General features: G+C 43.3%; 2 protein-coding genes across 6 annotated transcripts; one reads left to right on the top strand and one right to left on the bottom strand.

Moving 5' to 3' along the window:
- The first annotated feature begins 461 nt into the window (after positions 1 to 461).
- On the top strand, positions 462 to 2231 carry opn1sw1 (opsin 1 (cone pigments), short-wave-sensitive 1). Its single transcript, NM_001123708.1, is given in 5 exon segments — positions 462 to 801; positions 952 to 1120; positions 1467 to 1632; positions 1748 to 1987; positions 2142 to 2231. Coding segments are annotated over 5 exon segments (1005 nt in total).
- An 800-nt stretch (positions 2232 to 3031) lies between these two features.
- On the bottom strand, positions 3032 to 17814 carry LOC106576025 (calumenin-A-like). Of its 5 annotated transcripts, none has more exons than XM_014152835.3 (7): positions 17685 to 17814; positions 16583 to 16804; positions 10811 to 10992; positions 10428 to 10594; positions 10243 to 10303; positions 5264 to 5463; positions 3032 to 4251 (listed from the first exon to the last, which is right to left on the bottom strand). In XM_014152835.3, the coding sequence occupies exons 1-7, from the start codon at positions 17690 to 17692 to the stop codon at positions 4147 to 4149; spliced, it is 945 nt and encodes a 314-aa protein (XP_014008310.1). In that variant the 5' UTR covers positions 17693 to 17814; the 3' UTR covers positions 3032 to 4146. The 5 variants fall into 5 exon arrangements, with proteins under 5 accessions (XP_014008310.1, XP_014008307.1, XP_014008308.1 ...); XM_014152832.3 differs by having other exon boundaries at positions 10799 to 10992; positions 17685 to 17811; XM_014152833.3 differs by having other exon boundaries at positions 10799 to 10992; positions 17611 to 17764.
- Positions 17815 to 19889: the final 2075 nt, after the last annotated feature.

Here is a 19889-nt window from a genome sequence, read left to right as displayed (position 1 = left end):
GATGAAGGTTAATGTCCATCAGAGATTAATAGGAACTGGATAAGGCAGTTACCACCTCATAAGAGCAGCCAACACAGCCTAGCTTAAATCAGTGATATACATTACAAACTTCAGAAGTATGGCAATGCTTTCTATCCTAGCACTGTTCCCACCAACAAAGAATTGCTATAAGTTCAATTCTTCTTCTAAATTGTATTCTTTCTCACTGGCTCTTTAAGATGGATTACTGTGCCCAACAAAGTAAGGTCTCTTCTGGCAGGTCATGGTCACGGGGGCAGCTTAATCCTAAAGTTTATTCATCCACCTACAAGATCAGGAAGATCCGCAGAAGAAGCTTGTTCCTGACATCATTTATAAGAGGTTTATAAGTGGTTTATGGTCATATAAAAGGGAGCCTTTCAGCATCATAGTTCACATCTAAGGGACAGACAGGTAGTGGTCTGAGTCAGAGAGGAGCCAAGATGGGAAAGGACTTCCATCTGTACGAGAACATCTCTAAGATCAGCCCATTTGAGGGGCCACAGTATCACCTGGCCCCAATGTGGGCTTTCTACCTACAGGCTGCTTTCATGGGCTTTGTGTTCTTTGCTGGAACACCCCTAAACTTTATAATTCTCGTGGTGACAGTGAAGTACAAGAAGCTGAGACAACCGTTGAACTTCATCCTGGTCAACATCTCGTTAGCAGGTTTCATCTTTGTGACGTTTTCTGTGAGTCAAGTGTTTGTTTCTAGCGCGAGAGGATACTACTTCCTGGGTTACACCTTGTGTGCAATGGAAGCTTGCATGGGTTCAATAGCAGGTAAATTCAAACATCATCATAAGAACAACAACAAAAAACATACTTGAATGATTCATTTTATTCTTCTGATTATTTGCATGCAAACTTGTTCTTGTGTTCGATGTCTTTGATATCTCCTAACATGGTGATGGCTTCTTCTCTCTTCCTCAGGGTTGGTGTCAGCTTGGTCCCTGGCTGTCCTTGCCTTTGAGAGATACGTGGTCATCTGCAAACCCTTCGGCACCTTCAAATTTGACAACAACCAGGCTCTGGCGGCTGTTGCCTTCACCTGGGTCATGGGGATCGGATGTGCCACCCCACCGTTCTTCGGCTGGAGCAGGTACTGATCCACAGCCTCTCACAAACACTTTGATCTTGTACTGTGTTAAAGTCTGGATTAATAAATACTCTTTGTATTTGGCTACTATTAGGCTATTTGGTTCACATTGCACACACAGGGAATGGGGAAAATGGAAAATATCCTAAAATTAGTTAAAAGTACATGTATATGTTTTGCTGTACGTGTAAGGTTCTGAGCAGCAATTAATGTCACTAATTGGCTTCAACGTTTGCATCGCTCGCTGCTTTTCAAGTTAGATAAGTCACTGATTGATATAGGCAAGGAGGAAACCTTGCAGAGACAATGCGCGGGGCTTTAGTAGAAGTAACTTGGGTTTGTTTTACAGGTATATCCCTGAGGGTCTGGGTTGCTCCTGTGGACCTGACTGGTACACAAACAACGAGGAGTACCACTGTGCCAGCTACACCAAATTCCTTATTGTTACCTGTTTCCTCATGCCCATGTCCATCATCTTCTTCTCCTACTCCCAGCTGCTGGGAGCACTACGGGCTGTGAGTACAATGCTTTTTGGGCAAAAAAAAGAACAAAACAAAGTATAGTAAAGTCATGATTTGGAACCAAGATGTGACCAGCTTGTCTGGTGTGTGTGCGCGTGTGTATGTGTAGGTGGCAGCTGCCCAGGCTGAGTCAGCTTCCACCCAGAAGGCAGAGAAGGAAGTATCCAGGATGGTGATTGTGATGGTGTGCTCCTTCATTCTGTGTTACGGCCCCTACGCCCTGGCAGGCTTGTACTTTGCCTATACAACAAGCGAGAACAAAGACTACCGCCTGGTGACCATCCCTGCTTTCTTCTCTAAAAGCTCCTGTGTATACAATCCTCTTATTTATGCCTTCATGAACAAACAGGTGAGTCTATAACCCCCAAATGCATAGATATACACCAACAAAGTGGCACACACACAATCAGTCATTGAAATGAAGCACATCAGAGGTGAGTCAGAACAGGACACCGAACCTTATCATGTTCATTGTCTGTCATATACATCTACTTCTCCCTCAGTTTAACGCCTGCATCATGGAGACTGTGTTCGGAAAGCAGATTGAGGAGACTTCAGTTTCAGCCTCCAAGACTGAGGTCTCCACAGCATAAACTGTGACGCTGGTCTCAGTCCATCAGGAGCCCATCCCCAGCAGCCAAGACCTGACCACCCCTGCTTCATACCAGGAAGGTCCTACTGTCAGAGAACTTTTCCAAACTCCATAGTATTATTCGTATCATAAACAGTGTGCGATTTGTATAGGGTTTGTGGTGGTATTGTTGGCCATTTTATTTCTTATTCGAATGGAAACACCCCTTAGCACACCATGAGAGCCAAAAAGAAGGGGGTTATTTTCTCCTGCTCTCTTTCTTTCTCTTCCTCCTATCCACCTCTCTCTCTCGCCTCTCCCTCTCCTCTCCCCCACAAATCGCACCCTGTTTAAGACAGTAATGAATGATGTACATTTAATTCTGAATATTGACCGAACTTGTCTGATGATGGCATATATTAGCTTACCAAAGCTGCAGTCTAAAAATAGCAATGCATGAAAAAAAATGACGAAAAATATTATTTTAGCACTTTTATTTTTTATATCTCCGGAATGGGGGGTCTTGGGGTGGATTCAATAAACCATCTAAGGTTCCCTAACACCTGATTGAAAATGTGAGTTCAGGGCAAATAGGGTTTATTGAATCTACTCCTTGATGAAATACTCAACATGTTGATTTATTGTAACATATCTAAGGTAAATAAAGATTTATATTGTATTTCGATGCACTTTTATAACAGTGGTGGACAGTGTTTTATTTCAACCACGCTCACCATTTATTGAATCTCTTAACAAAATCATTACCACAAACACAACGAGACATACAAACTGTTAAAAGAAGATGTGCCTTGAGGCTCAAACTTGAACAAATAAGTTTACTCAATGAGTTTTTTTTATTGAGAAATGGGCTGTGGAATCAAAAGTACAGCATTTAATCCAAAATATGAATGTCCATACATTCTGTGCATGAATTCAGAAAAGAAACACTTGCTGAGTATGTAAATACTTCAACATAATTTTAATTTAATTTGGAGCAAGCGTAATTCAGTAACAACGCTGCAATGCACTAACCTTTCAGTTCCGCACGCCCCATAGGAAGGAAGTACAACCGCTCCTATTTCTAACCAATAGAACAACAGATGCGTTCTCACACTTGTGCTGCTACTCAATAGTCCAAAATGGTTTCCTTTTCTTGTTTCACATTGGTCATCTAACATATTTCTTTCACCTATCATTTGTTTCTAGACCAACGCAGATGGAGGCAAGGAGAGGAAACCACTGTAGACTGTTGAGAGGCAGTGATTGACAGCAGAGAAGGCTAGAGAAGCAGTGATGAACTGCTAATAATAACGGCCCTAGTCATGTAATAATGGCCCTAGTCATGATAGACAAATACAGTACATATGAAGAAAAGGGGGTCAAAGAGAGTGTTTATGGAGAAACAGAGCAGGGTGAGGGATGATTTCACTGTAGTGGACTCACGTTCCCATGACCCTCTGATTCACTGATATTTAGTGTCAGTTTCATTGGTTGAGCTCCCAAAAGACTACTCAGAGAAGGCACACACTGGGTGAAAGGAAATGTAGGAGGCTAATGTTGGGTAGCATCTCTCATCTACTAACTATACTAAGAAATGATGGGCTGTCACTACAATCAGTGTCATTCAAAACATGACTGTAAAAAACACCAAATCATTCCCACATATGAAGGGTTTGGTGGAAGAATTATAAACAACTCCAAAAGGAGTATTCAGTGCTTGTGAGTATATCATCATATTTCAAACCAAGGCAAAAATTATGACCAATCTAAACTACCTATGTACGTAACAGAACAATAAAATGAAGTGATGGGATGGGAAGTATTAGGTGCTATCAACCACAAACTAATTGGAGTCAATGTAGTGTATGAATAGGTTTCGTACAAAATAAAAATCAAACCAAGTTTAAAACTGTTTTATCTAGCTAGGACTAAATCATCTAAAACTCATCGTGCCGTACCAACGCCTCGCCAAAGTCAGTTGCTTGACTTCCTACAAACAGGTCGTACTTGTTCAGGATTTCTTCCTTGCTGAGCTTTCCATCCTGAAATCAAAACAAAAAGGATATTTAGTCAACAGAATGCTTAAAACAGACACAGACATTGTGAGTGAAAGAAAGAAAGGGGGAGAAAGAGAGAATGAAAACCGAGAGAGAAAAAACCGAGAGAGAGAGAGAGAGAGAGAGAGAAAACCGAGAGAGAGAAAACCGAAAGAGAGAGAGAAAACCGAAAGAGAGAGAGAGAGAGAGAAAGACCGAGAGAGAGAGAGAGAAAACCGAGAGAGAGAGAGAGAGAAACCGAGAGAGAGAGAGAGAGAGAGAGACCGAGAGAGAGAGAGAGAAAACCGAGAGAGAGAGAGAGAAAACCGAGAGAGAGAGAGAGAAAACCGAGAGAGAGAGAGAAAACCGAGAGAGAGAGAAAGAAAACCGAGAGAGAGAGAAAGAAAACCGAGAGAGAGAGAAAGAAAACCGAGAGAGAGAGAAAGAAAACCGAGAGAGGAGAGAAAACCGAGAGAGAGAGAAAGAAAACCGAGAGAGAGAGAGAGAGAGAGAGAGAAAGAAAACCGAGAGAGAGAGAGAAAGAAAACCGAGAGAGAGAGAGAGAGAGAGAGAAAGAAAACCGAGAGAGAGAGAAAACCGAGAGAGAGAGAGAGAGAGAGAGAAAGAAAACCGAGAGAGAGAGAAAGAAAACCGAGAGAGAGAGAGAGAGAGAGAGAAAGAAAACCGAGAGAGAGAGAGAGAGAAAGAAAACCGAGAGAGAGAGAGAGAGAGAGAGAGAGAGAGAGAGAGAGAGAGAGAGAGAAAACCGAGAGAGAGAGAGAGAGAAAACCGAGAGAGAGAGAGAGAAAATCGAGAAAGAGAGAAAACCGAGAGAGAGAGAGAAAACCGAGAGAGAGAGAGAAAACCGAGAGAGAGAAAACCGAGAGAGAGAGAGAAAACCGAGAGAGAGAGAGAAAACCGAGAGAGAGAAAGAGAAAACCAAGAGAGAGAGAGAGAAAACCGAGAGAGAGAGAAAACCGAGAGAGAGAGAGAGAGAGAGAGAGAGAGAGAGACTCACTTTGTTTGAGTCAGACTCGTAGACGAGGTGTTTGGCCTCGGCCTCTGCGTGGTCGTAGTCTGAAGGAAGGATCCAGTCCATAGTCTCCTCCCGATCCATCTTCCCATCTTTGTTCTTGTCCCGGAACTCTGAGAATTGCTCGCGCTCCGTCGCAACCCAGTCTGGCTCCTCCATCTCATCTTCATGGTTGTACATGTCACCTAGGAAACGAAGGAGAGGGGGAGGTAGAAACATCAATATTGTACATCTATTGAATGGAGTGACTACACACTGAGTACACCAAACATTAGGAATGCCTTCTGCAACTCTTCCCACAGTTGTGTTAAGTTGGCTGTATGTCCTTTGGGTGGTGGACCACTCCTGATACACACAGGAAACTGTTAAGCGTGAAAAGAACTGCAACGCTGCTGGGTTTAAAACAAACCGGTGCGCCTGGCACCTACTACCATACCCCGTTCAAAGGCACAAATATCTTTTATCTTGCCTATTCACCCTCTGAATGGCACACATACACAATCCATGTCTCAATTGTCTCAAGGCTTATAAATCCTTCTTTAACCTGTCTCCTCCCCTTCATCTACACTGAGTTAAGTGGATTTAACAAGTGACATCAATAAGGCCTAGTCACTTTACCCTGCCTTCATGTACATATCTACTTCAAGAACCTCTACACATTGATCAGGTACTGGTACTCCCCGTATATAGAGCGTATAGAGCAGCAGCAGCTGAAAAACAAGCTCCTACAAATATTGAAATTTACATGGTTTTTAGAGTGAAGTACATCGGAAAAAGCAAAAGAAAACTGCAAGACTGAATAGGAGAAAAAACAAGCAACAAACAAAGAAGATAGGCTTTTGAAAAATAACTATTTTTCATAATATTTTTGTTATCTTAGCTAGCTGAATTGTTTACCAGTTGCTAAGCAGTTGCTAGGGACTCTTTTGGAAGAAGCTAGCTAGCTAACGAAGAACAACAAAGAATATCTAGTTAACAGAAGAAAAGAAAGAGAATCAGGACAGAAGAAAAAGGATATCAAAGTGAAACAGTTCTCTAAAGACACAAGAGACAATAATACAAGAAACAACACTTCTGTAGCTTGTCAACTATGTGTCTGTCTATCCCTGTTCTCTCCCCTCTGCACAGGCCATGCAAACGCTTCACACCGCGTGGCCGCTGCCACTCTAACCTGGTGGTCCCAGCGCGCACGACCCACGTGGAGTTCCAGGTCTCCGGCAGCCTCTGGAACTGCCGGTCTGCAGCCAACAAGGCTGAGTTCATCTCAGCCAATGCTACCCTCCAGTCCCTAGACTTCCTGGCGCTGACGGAAACATGGATTACCACAGATAACACTGCTACTCCTACTGCTCTCTCTTCGTCTGCCCACGTGTTCTCGCATACCCCTAGAGCATCGAGCCAGCGGGGTAGTGGCACTGGAATCCTCATCTCTCCCAAGTGGACATTCTCTCTTTCTCCCCTGACCCATCTGTCTATCTCCTCATTTGAATTCCATGCTGTCACAGTTACCAGCCCTTTCAAGCTTAACATCCTTATCATTTATCGCCCTCCAGGTTCCCTTGGAGAGTTCATCAATGAGCTTGACGCCTTGATAAGTTCCTTTCCTGAGGATGGCTCACCTCTCACAGTTCTGGGTGACTTTAACCTCCCCACGTCTACCTTTGACTCATTCCTCTCTGCCTCCTTCTTTCCACTCCTCTCCTCTTTTGACCTCACCCTCTCACCTTCCCCCCCTACTCACAAGGCAGGCAATACGCTTGACCTCATCTTTACTAGATGCTGTTCTTCCACTAATCTCATTGAAACTCCCCTCCAAATCTCCGACCACTACCTTGTATCCTTTTCCCTCTTGCTCTCATCCAACACTTCTCACTCTGCCCCTACTCGGATGGTATTGCGCCATCCCAACCTTCGCTCTCTCTCTCCCGCTACTCTCTCCTCTTCCATCCCATCATCTCTTCCCTCTGCTCAAACCTTCTCCAACCTATCTCCTGATTCTGCCTCCTCAACCTTCCTCTCCTCCCTTTCTGCATCCTTTGATTTTCTCTGTCCCCTATCCTCCAGGCCGGCTCGGTCCTCCCCTCCTGCTCCGTGGCTCGACGACTCACTACGAGCTCACAGAACAGGCTCCGGGCAGCCGAGCGGAAATGGAGGAAAACTCGCCTCCCTGCGGACCTGGCATCCTTTCACTCCCTCCTCTCTACATTCTCCTCTTCTGTCTCTGCTGCTAAAGCCACTTTCTACCACTCTAAATTCCAAGCATCTGCCTCTAACCCTAGGAAGCTCTTTGCTACCTTCTCCTCCCTCCTGAATCCTCCTCCCCCTCCCCCCCTCCTCCCTCTCTGCGGATGACTTCGTCAACCATTTTGAAAAGAAGGTTGACGATATCCGATCCTCGTTTGCTAAGTCAAACGACACCGCTGGTCCTGCTCACACTGCCCTACCCTGTGCTTTGACCTCTTTCTCCCCTCTCTCTCCAGATGAAATCTCGCGTCTTGTGACGGCCGGCCGCCCAACAACCTGCCCACTTGACCCTATCCCCTCCTCTCTTCTCCAGACCATTTCCAGAGACCTTCTCCCTTCCTCACCTCGCTCATCAACTCATCCTTGACCGCTGGCTACGTCCCTTCCATCTTCAAGAGAGCGAGAGTTGCACCCCTTCTGAAAAAACCTACACTCGATCCCTCCGATGTCAACAACTACAGACCAGTATCCCTTCTTTCTTTTCTCTCCAAAACTCTTGAACGTGCCGTCCTTGGCCAGCTCTCCTGCTATCTCTCTCAGAATGACCTTCTTGATCCTAATCAGTCAGGTTTCAAGACTGGGCATTCAACTGAGACTGCTCTTCTCTGTGTCACGGAGGCTCTCCGCACTGCTAAAGCTAACTCTCTCTCCTCTGCTCTCATACTTCTAGACCTATCTGCTGCCTTTGATACTGTGAACCATCAGATCCTCCTCTCCACCCTCTCCGAGTTGGGCATCTCCGGCGCGGCCCACGCTTGAATTGCGTCCTACCTGACAGGTCGCTCCTACCAGGTGGCGTGGCGAGAATCTGTCTCCGCACCATGCGCTCTCACCACTGGTGTCCCCCAGGGCTCTGTTCTAGGCCCTCTCCTATTCTCGCTATACACCAAGTCACTTGGCTCTGTCATATCCTCACATGGTCTCTCCTATCATTGCTATGCAGACGACACACAATTAATCTTCTCCTTTCCCCCTTCTGATAACCAGGCGGCGAATCGCATCTCTGCATGTCTGTCAGACATATCAGTGTGGATGACGGATCACCACCTCAAGCTGAACCTCGGCAAGACGGAGCTGCTCTTCCTCCCGGGGAAGGACTGCCCGTTCCATGATCTCGCCATCACAGTTGACAACTCCCTTGTGTCCTCCTCCCAGAGTGCTAAGAACCTTGGCGTGATCCTGGACAACACCCTGTCGTTCTCCACTAACATCAAGGCGGTGACCCGATCCTGTAGGTTCATGCTCTACAACATTCGCAGAGTACGACCCTGCCTCACACAGGAAGCGGCGCAGGTCCTAATCCAGGCACTTGTCATCTCCCGTCTGGATTACTGCAACTCGCTGTTGGCTGGGCTCCCTGCCTGTGCCATTAAACCCCTACAACTCATCCAGAACGCCGCAGCCCATCTGGTGTTCAACCTTCCCAAGTTCTCTCACGTCACCCCGCTCCTCCGCTCTCTCCACTGGCTTCCAGTTGAAGCTCGCATCCGCTACAAGACCATGGTGATTGCCTACGGAGCTGTGAAGGGAACGGCACCTCCATACCTTCAGGCTCTGATCAGGCCCTACACCCAAACAAGGGCACTGCGTTCATCCACCTCTGGCCTGCTGGCCCCCCTACCTCTGAGGAAGCACAGTTCCCGCTCAGCCCAGTCAAAACTGTTCGCTGCTCTGGCACCCCAATGGTGGAACAAGCTCCCTCACGACGCCAGGACAGCGGAGTCAATCACCACCTTCCGGAGACACCTGAAACCCCACCTCTTTAAGGAATACCTAGGATAGGATAAAGTAATCCTTCTAACCCCTCCCCCCCCCCCCCCCTTAAAAGATTTAGATGCACTATTGTAAAGTGGTTGTTCCACTGGATATCATAAGGTGAATGCACCAATTTGTAAGTCGCTCTGGATAAAAGCGTCTGCTAAATGACTTAAATGTAATGTAAATGTAAATGTATATAGCTCCACAATGATCAGGTACTGGTACTCCCTGTATATAGCTCCACATTGATCTGGTACTGGTACTCCCTGTATATAGCTCCACATTGATCTGGTACTGATACTCCCTGTATATAGCTCCACAATGATCTGGTACTGGTACTCCCTATATATAGCTCCACATTGATCTGGTACTGGTACTCCCCGTATATAGCTCCACATTGATCTGGTACTGGTACTCCCTGTATATAGCTCCACATTGATCTGGTACTGGTACTCCCTGTATATAGCTCCATTCTTGTGTATTCTATTGTGTTACTTACCATTACATTGTTTTCTCATCTTTTTTTTACATTTACATTTTAGTCATTTACCAGACGCTCTTATCCAGAGCGACTTACAGTAGTGAATGCATACATTTCATAAATTTTTATATATAAAAAAAAAAATTGTACTTGCCCCCTGTGGGAATTGAACCCACAACCCTGGCGTTGCAAACACCATGCTGGCGTTTCAAACACCATGCTGGCGTTGCAAACACCACGCTCTACCAACTGAGCCACAGGGAAGGCCCTGCATCATCAGTAACTCTGCATCATCGGGAAAGGTTCGTAAGCAAGCATTTCACTGTAAAGTCTATACCAGTTGTAGTCGGCACATGTTATAACTAACATTTGATTTAAGGGATCATAGCTTTCACCTGGATTCACCTGGTCAGTCTGTCATGGAAAGAGCAGGTGTTCATAATGTTTTGTATACTCACAGTATGTCCACTTCAGTCCTTACCTATGTATTCATTCAGGTCAATGAAACCATCACCATTCTTATCAATGTCCTCCATGGTTTCCTGTGGGGTAAACAAAGAGAAAGAGGAGGATGGTTAGGGACCCGACCGGTGAACGCTGGTCTTGTGTTTCATATTTTACAAATACCTTTTAATCTAATGAACACAGAGAATGAAACACACATACCAGCACCACTATGTCCTTCATGTGGTCGTACTCCTCTGGGTGTAGGAAGGCAGTGAACTCCTCTTTGTTGGCGATCTGGTCTCTGTTCTGGTCAGCCATTTTGAAACGCCTCTCGTCCCTCGCCATCATGTGCTGGTAGTTGTAGCCATCATCTGGTTCCGGGTCATCTGTGGGGTCAAAGGGAAGCGGCTATGATCTCTAGTTAATCACACGTGATACACCCTGATCTGAATTGATACGGTAAATCAACCAATCAGTGAAACTAATACTAAAGGCCCTGCAATTATCCAACCAATCATAACCAACACATTTATGTTTTGGACCAATTGCATTTCCCGGGCTCATGCATGCTCACGTCATGCCCTTCTTACCCAGATAGGTACCATAAGTTACGTTCCTGTATTCCTCCCAGGAGATCATGCCGTCATTGTTGACATCAAAGTCCTTCCATTGGCGGTCCACGTTCTCATAGATGTACTTCTTCTGAGCCTTCTTAATCCAAGCTCTCAGCTCCACCTCAGTGACAAAACCATCACTGTCCCCATCAATCTTCTCTACAATCACACTGTATCAGAAAGGGGAAGAGCAAAAGAGAGAGACTATTAAAAAATGAAAAATGAAGTTCAAAAGAGGACAAATATATTTACTATAATACCAATGTAATAACAGTCAACACCAAGATCTAGTACAGTCTACGTGAAAGTGACGGCCTGTTCTTTGAATCTGATGATGGGAAAGGGGGAATTCTACCTCCTCTCCATTTACTGGCAAACAAGTCTATATGTTGATTAACTTTTACTGAAAAGAGGACATACTTCCTTGTATGAGTGACAGCATTAGTTTTCCATTGCAATAAGTACTTTTACATTTATATTACTCTGCCACGTTAACATACAGGTAACTTGTAGGTGGCAAACTACATGAACGGTCTCTGATTGGCTCCTCAACTAGGGCTATGACAGTCTTGGAATTTGAGGTAACGGTAATTGGCAAAGCCAATGTACACGGTCACCGACATAACCGTTCAAGGAAAAAGGGGTCAAAAAAGGAGAGATCACAACTCTGTTTGTACACTTGTTTACACTTCTTAATAACAGCCTACTTGAAACAAGCCATTACACATTGTTATTATCATGGCATTTCATTATTATTATTCAGGTTATTACTTATAAATATTAATCAACAAATTAAGAAAGGAATGATTCTCTCTCTTCTGCTATGAAGAGGCAGAATCATTAGATCACTTATTTTGGTATTGCAGCTATGTAGCTTGTTTCTGGTCACAGGTTAAGGAATGGCTGAAAAAAAATCACAACATTTATCCGAAATGAATCCTACAAATAGTACTGTTGGGAGATTTGGAAAGCCATAGTCAAACAACAAACAACATAATAATACTTTCAGTAAAACTATTTATCTTCAACTTACAATCTGTAGATGCTATGCAATTAGAAAGAATTTCAGAATTCTAGGGGCGCCACCCGGCGTCCCACCTGGGAGAGCCTGACAAGCCGGCCGAGGCATGAGCCCTGGACAAGCCAGCTGGAGCGTAGAAGGTGTGAGGAGGTGTGATGGTGTGGGGGTGCTTTGCTGGTGACACTGTCTGATTTATTTAGAATTCAAGGCACACTTAACCAGCATGCCTACCACAGCATTCTGCAGCGATACGCCATCCCATCTGGTTGGCGCTTAGTGGGGCCATCATTTGTTTTTCAACAGGACAATGACTCAACATACCTCCAGGCTGTGTAAGCGCTATTTGACCAAGGAGGAGAGTGATGGAGTGCTGCATTAGATGACCTGGACTCCACAATCACCCGACCTCAACCCAATTGAGATGGTTTGAGATGAGTTTGAATGCGGAGTGAAGGAAAAGCAGCCAACAAGTGCTCAGCATATGTGCGAACTCCTTCCAAGACTGTTGGAAAAGCATTCCAGGGGAAGCTGGTTGAGAGAATGCCAAGAGTGTGCAAAGTTGTCATCAAGGCAAAGGGTGGCTACTTTGAAGAATCTCAAATATAAAATATATTTTGATATGTTGAACACTTTTTTGGTTACTACATGATTCCATGTGTTATTTCATAGTTTTGATGTCTTCACTATTATTCTGCAATGTAGAAAATAGTAAAAATAAAGAAAAACCCTTGAATGAGTAGGTGTGTCCAAACGTTGACTAGTACTGTAAAAACAATGTTTATTTTTGTCATCAGAATATATATATTTTTTAAACGAAGAAATGCCAGGTTGGAGAGGATCTGTCGCATTTAAGTATTCACACAACATTAATGGAGTCAAAATAAAGATATGCCTACCTTGTACTTGTCTGTTGGCTTTTCATGCATATACAACGTCAACGCACAAAACCATTCAAACGAACTCTCACTTTTCTCAAAATATTCGCATAACGTCACAAACTCTGTTGCTGCGATCATTCAATGGCAATGGCATTGACATATTTTCTTCAACGAGAGGATGCCATAATGAGAGAAATAATGTAGCCTAAGCTACTGAAAAGAGGCCTTTTACAATATTACATCACGACAGGAGCGCTTGATTCTTATTAAAGAAATCGAGTCCAGACTAGGGCTGTTGCGGTGACCGATAATGGTCCATTCTAAATCAAAACAAAAACTAATTTCACACATATATTATTTAGTATATGTAAAGACAAGATTAAATCAAGAATAGTCTGATGGGTAACAATATTAGCCTATCACTTGTGAATGATGCCCAGCATAAGAAACAATGCCTTTTTTGGTGACTTTTTCGAGTCATAGTCACACACCTCATCTTGCCTAGCCCATAGGCCTATATGTTTTGATAAGGTTTGTATCACAACTAAAGTGGCCAAATAACTTCTAAAATCAAGCACATTATAAAGGGGTGTAGAGCCTAACTGGCATACATAAGCAGCGTGTGAGTTTCAAGTTTGGGGAAGATAATTTTCACCATAAAAATGCACCTTTATAATAAAAGCATTACATGCATAATTGCATTTGCGGTCACTTTTGATAATGATGTTTTCCGCTAATGGAAAATGTGCGCTTTTAGCCTACTACCATGTGCGCATTGCTGCGCTTATAACGTGAAGAAATAGCCTAATAATTTATCAACATTTTAAGCTAAACGATCAGATGTGTTGCGTCAGCAACATTGCGTAAACAAGTTTTTTTGATGCTAGTTGTTGTATTAATTTGGGATATATCGCATCCCACAACTGTCCCAGACTATGTTTGTAATATTTATTTCTAGCACAGAATAGAATAGGTTGAACTTTGGGGATAGTAGATTGACATTGGCTAGTGCTTTTGCTGTTCGTGCTTTTGCTGTTCTGTCTTCACTTGTAGCCTGTAAGAAAGACCGGATCACGTGATGGAGCACCCTGCACTCAGGGAGAAGGGAACAATGGCCACTGGCCGCAAAGGGCGTGGATTTTTGGGGGTGCATTATGGCCACACAAAGGGGATGCTGCCGGGAAATTCTAGGCATTATCAAATACTTGTCAAATTGTGAATGAGTGACTGATACAATGTGCACAGCCTGCGCAAAAAAAATAAGCAGAGCTCATGCGTTTCAAGCAACTTTTTTCAAATCATCATTGAAGTCACATCATGTCGGGGCTTCCCGAGTGGCGCAGTGGTCTAAGGCACTGCATCGCAGTGCTAGCTGTGCCACTAGAGGTTCTGGGTTTGAGTCCAGGCTCTGTCGCAGCCGGTTGCGACTGGGAGACCCATGGTGCGGCGCACCATTGGACCAGCGTTGTCCAAGTTAGGGGAGGGTTTGGCCGGCAGGGAAGTCCTTGTCCCATCGTGCAATAATGACTCCTGTGGCGGGCTGGGCACAGTGCACGCTGATACGGTCGCCAGGTGTACAGTGTTTCCTCCAACACATTGGTGCAGCTGGCTTCCGGGTTAAGTGGGCATTGTGTCAAGAAGCAGTGCGGCTTGGTTTGGTTGTTTTTCGGAGGACGCACGGCTCTCAACCTTCGATTCTCCGTACGGGAGTAGCAGCGATGAGACAAGACTGTAACTACCAATTGGGGTATCCAATTGGATACCTCAAAACATACAGCCCAACGATTGTAGAACAACTAAAGATACATAAATAACTCCAAATTAAGCATATAGGAATACCTATTTCTTTGTTAACCGCTCAACACAAAATAAGCGCATGTGCGCACTCCCTCAAATCGTTTGGAGAAAATATCCTTTCTATTTTATTCAGTTTTGTTCACAATGTATTCTTCATACTATAAAATAATGCCACGGAATTCTAAGCAAATCTTTTCTGCATATGAACTGGTGTAGCCCTCAGGCATTTGGCATAGCCAGATCAGGGCCTAACATAAGGACAACTCAGAGTATGCTATTCTGTTCTTCTGAAATAGACTACATTTTCTTCATATCATGCTTCTTTAGACCTGTCTAAAAATAAATAATGGATTTATTACACTTTTTAAAACGTAGATGTTCCAAAGGTCTGCATCAGTGGCTTGTAGGCTATGAGTGGAAGCCAGGAGATGCTAAATGTCTTTATGTTAATTATCGGTCAATTACTGTGAGACCGACAGTTATTTGCAGCCCTTGTCCAGATACGCTACTTTAGGAAACTTTCTGAAATGGACATTTTGGCCTATAGAGAGAATCAGCGAACTCACACACGCACACCCCCGTAAAAGCATCCATCAATCAAAACCACCAGCGTACTGTATGTCAGACACAAGAGCAAATATTTATCCTTTCACTAAAACATAATAAAAAACCTAGGTCTACCTTAGGCTTTCCTGAGAGTAGGTTGGAAGATAATTAATTGACAATGATAGTATGAAGGGGACAGCTATGCTATAGAATGAAGATGAAATTGACCATCATTAAAATAGAAACAAATACACGCAACATGTCCATAGCCTATTTATCAGTAACGTTGATTATCGAGGGGGAGAGTGTTGGAAGGATTTTTCAAATACTGTGAGGAACAATTATAATGGACTTCGTTGACTGACTATGTGAGGTGAAGAAAATATGACTTAGAAGCCCAGCTGGGCACTTTCCTACTTTTGACATTTGCGAAAAGCAGGCCAGGTACTTCTGTGCGTGTTCAGGCGCGCGCCTCCGTCAACATTAACAGGTCAGAGAAACCAGACACATGCTCATTGCTCACATGGAGCGTGTAAATGATGATATGAAATAAACCAAACCTTGTTTATCACAAGTGTAGCGGGTTTTGAACTATGCAAACAACGAGAATGAGAACGGTAAATTACTGTAATTAATACATGCATTAACAGAAATGAATGTAACCAGATTACAGGAATTAATGGTCAATTTCCTGTTTTACAAACAGTATCCTACCACACAGGCATTCCTAAAAGTGCATTGCGGGCCTATGCTACTATTCTACTTTGTGGGGATAGGAGGACAGCAATTTTTTGGGTGTAGCTTAGGGCAGCATATCAGCCAGAACCGGGCTTGATCAGCGATGATTTGTTTATAACTTTAAAAAAGATCCTGTATCAAATTATACCACGCCAGGTTGGAGAGGCTTGGCGAATTGTCCATTTGACACAACATTAGTGCATTATAGGCCTCAGAGCCAGAACAACCTTGCCGACTGCTGTTGAATAATTAATGAATAGTCAGAAACATCTAAACTTTATTTTTAAGGAAGACAGATGTATTTACTAGCAACAATGAAAACGTGTATTGTATAAAAGAAAGTCCACACATCACACAATGTTTTAACTGAAGTGCCATAGCCTATAGCACTCTACATCCCGCTCTACAAGCAATTAGCTGCTCAAGCAAAGGAAAGCTGTAAAGAGGAGGAGATGTAGAAAGTTTAATAGACAAACTAAGTTAACAAAACATTTGCTTATAATCATTAGTAAACACACCCGCTATTAGGTAAAGTTTATCGACATGAAAATAATATTAATAGCATTTTTTTAATCCTAAAATTAATGTAGGCCTATTTAAACGGTTTTGACGGTTTTATTTTCATGACGCTCTTCATCCATAATCGTCAGTTACACGGTTATTCAATTACCGTCACAGCCCTACCCTCAACTTGATACTATTAATACACAGCCGAGCCGAGGAATGGTGGCCACATTGGACAACTGAGACGCAGCCAGGCAGAGACTTGAGCCTACTCACCCTAGCCTGCGCTTGCTCTCCTCTGGGCTGAGGTCGTCAAATGATTTGGCCTCCTTTTGTCCCAGGAAGGCATCGTGGTCGTAGTCGAAGCCCTGAGCGTCGTCGTGCTCGCGGCTGCTGAGAGGTGCATCGTGGTGAATGCGTTCCTTTTTCTCGGTGGGTTTACTGGTGGCATAGACCACGCAGAGGGCAAAGCACATGAGCAACGGCCTGATCTCCATCCTATGAGAGAGAGCGAGAGCGCAAGAGAGAGAGAGAGAGCAAGATTAAAGACACCTCCTCCAGAGTGTTAACTTCACATCTGCTGCTCATTAGGGCTGTTCCAAGTCTTTCAGAATTTAAACATGTCTAGCTTTGCTTCATTGACGGGCTCTTTGACATTATGGTGTTACAGTACTTGTATCACATATTCAACGGTTGGTTGTTTATTAAACTGTTGCTGCTGGCAGCATAGACTTGTGATAGGACATTTAAAATGGAAGAAAAGAGATAGTCCTGTAGACAGGATAGGACAGATGAGTCAGGCAGGAAAGCCAAATACATGTCTGCAGTGCATTCATGATGTCATGATGTGGTATTTGTAACATTGAGGTTTTTATATAGTTAACAGTACTTGAATGCAGATCAGGGGAACACAATACCAGATTTGTTCACTATAACGGTAAAGTGGAAAGAATGTAGCGTTTGGCTGTCTGAACACAAATATAGGCACAGATTGTTAACATACAATGTACCAACGTATACACCATTCACACACGGAATACACTGTTTATGTAATATGTCACATTTCGCTACATTACCAAATGTGGAACAATAAAACAGAAATCAGTTGTTGACTGTAATGTAAGATATTTTGTCTTCAGTCACTTCATCATAATAAGATCGCCTGCTAGCCGCTAGCTCTCTTGTCAGACTATTGGAATGTGCCTGAATTGCATATCCTACCGTTTAGGGTTAGCTGATCATACAAAGTAACACTATCAATATTAGCTTGTAAGAGAAGTAATATCATTGTATTTCCTACCTACCTGCCTGCCTGATGATTCCAGACACAATATCTACACTATCTCCGTTTCACAAGCCAACAGTTTAATAAACACACCCTAGCATCGGCCTCCTTCCTTCTTAAAGGAGATCCAATGAGATTACAAAAATGAGCCTTTACGAGCTTTGATTGGTCCACTTCAGCAAAAAGGCACATTTGGACGATGACCTAACGTTCCATAATAAAACGTTTATTCATCGCATTCAGGTTTGATTGGCTTACACGAAAAGCGTTGTAGTGTTTGAACCAATCGTGTTTTAGAGAATGTATTGACGTTGGGTAAAATCTTCGCTGTGGTCCCTTTGTCCGAAACCTCATCCTGGGCACCTGATTGGCTACTAATTGCCACGTCCCCAAATTTGAGTAAATCTTTCTAGAACTGTCATCATTCGCTGAAGTTTACATGTTTTGCAGTTGCTGTTGAACATTGGATAAAATAGGAATATATGTAAAGTTAACATGTTCTTCTCTCCATCTCTCTCTCTCTCCATCTCTCAGTCTATCTATCAGTCATCAGTCTTGAGTGGACCTGACAACTTTAACGAGCTAGCTTCAGTGTCTTGAACAAGACCTAAATCTATGCAGCTGATTAAGTATTACATTTATGGGGAGATGGATATGGTAGAGGGTAAATTAATTAATTAATTTACAGTATAATAAATGTTGTTTAACATTTGGGTTTGAGCTTTTGTGGCATTAAATGTCGCCCTAACATGAATTGTTAAGTGTAACTAAAATGCTATATCCAGTAGTAGAAATAATAGATTAAGCTATGTCGAGAATACAGTACTTAAATACACAGTACAAAACCCCCATGTCAAAAAAACAAAACAGAGTACAGAATATAAATATATATGTATGTGAATGGTGTGTACACTGAGTAAAGGAACACCTTCCTCATATTGAGTTTCACCCCCCCTTTTGGCCTCAGAACAACCTCAATTTGTCCGGGCATAGACTCTACAAGGTGTTGAAAACATTCCACAGGGATGCTGGCTCATTCTTCCCACCATTGTGTCAAGTTGGCTGTTTTTTTATTTAACCTTTATTTAACTAGGCAAGTCAGTTATGAACAAATTCCTATTTACAATGACAGCCTACACCAGCCAAACCCGGACAATGCTGCGCCAATTGTGCACTGCCATATGGGACTCCCAATCACTGCAAGTTGTGAAACAGCCTGGTTTTGAACCAGGTTGTCTGTAGTGACGCCTCTAGCATTACAATGCAGTGCCATAGACCTCTGCGCCACTCGGGAGCCTTTTGGGTGGTGGACCATTTGTTATACAAGCGGGATACTGTTCTTGACACAAACTGGTATGCCTGGCACCTACTAGATGAACAAAAATATAAACACAGCATGTAAAGTGTTGGTCCAATGTTTCATGAGCTGAAATAAAATATTCCAGAAATGTTCCATACACACAAAAAAAGCTTATTTCTCTGAAATATTGTGCACAAATTTGTTTACATCCCTGTTAGTGAGCATTTCTCCTTTGTCAAGAAAATGAAAGGTGTGGCATATCAATAAAATGATTAAACAGCATTTTTACCTTGTGCTGGGGACAATAGAAAGGCCACTGTAAAATGTGCAGTTTTGTCACACAACACAATGCTACAGATGTCTCAAGTTTTGAGGGAGCTTGCAATTGGTATGCTGGCCACAAGAATGTCCACCAGAGTTGTTGCCAGATAATTAAATGTTTAGTTCTCTACCATAACGTTGTTTTAGGGAATTTGGTAGTGGGTCCAACTGGACTCACAACTGCAGACCATGTACTCCCAGTCATGTGAAATCCATAGATAAGGGCCTAATGAATTTATTACAAATGACTGATTTCCTTATATGAACTAGTAACTCATTCAAATCTTTGAAATTGTTGCATGTTGCGTTAATATTTTTGTTCAGTATGGCCTGAAGATAGACGTTGTTTATCAGTTTCTCGGTTCCAGCTTTGATGCCCCTGTACTGTCTCCATCTTCTAGATGTTAGTGGGGTGAACAGGCTACTCTTGATGGTACATCTGTATAAGTTCCTGAGGGTCTTAGGGGCCAAGACAAATTTCTTCAGCTTCCTGAAGTTGAAGAGGCGCTGTTGCGCCTTCTTCACCAAGCTGTCTGCGTGAAGGGACCATTTCAGGTTCTCAGTGATGTGCACGCAGAGGAACTTGAAGCTTTTGACCATCTCCACTGTGGCTCCCTTCGGTGTGGATGGGGGCGTGCTCTCTCTGCCGTTTCCTGTAGTCCATGATCAGCTCCTTC

Source organism: Salmo salar, chromosome 17 (assembly GCF_965601325.2).
Source record: "Salmo salar chromosome 17, fSalSal1, whole genome shotgun sequence".
Classification (NCBI taxonomy): Eukaryota; Metazoa; Chordata; class Actinopteri; order Salmoniformes; family Salmonidae; genus Salmo; species Salmo salar.
This window is presented reverse-complemented; position numbering and strand designations above follow the sequence as displayed.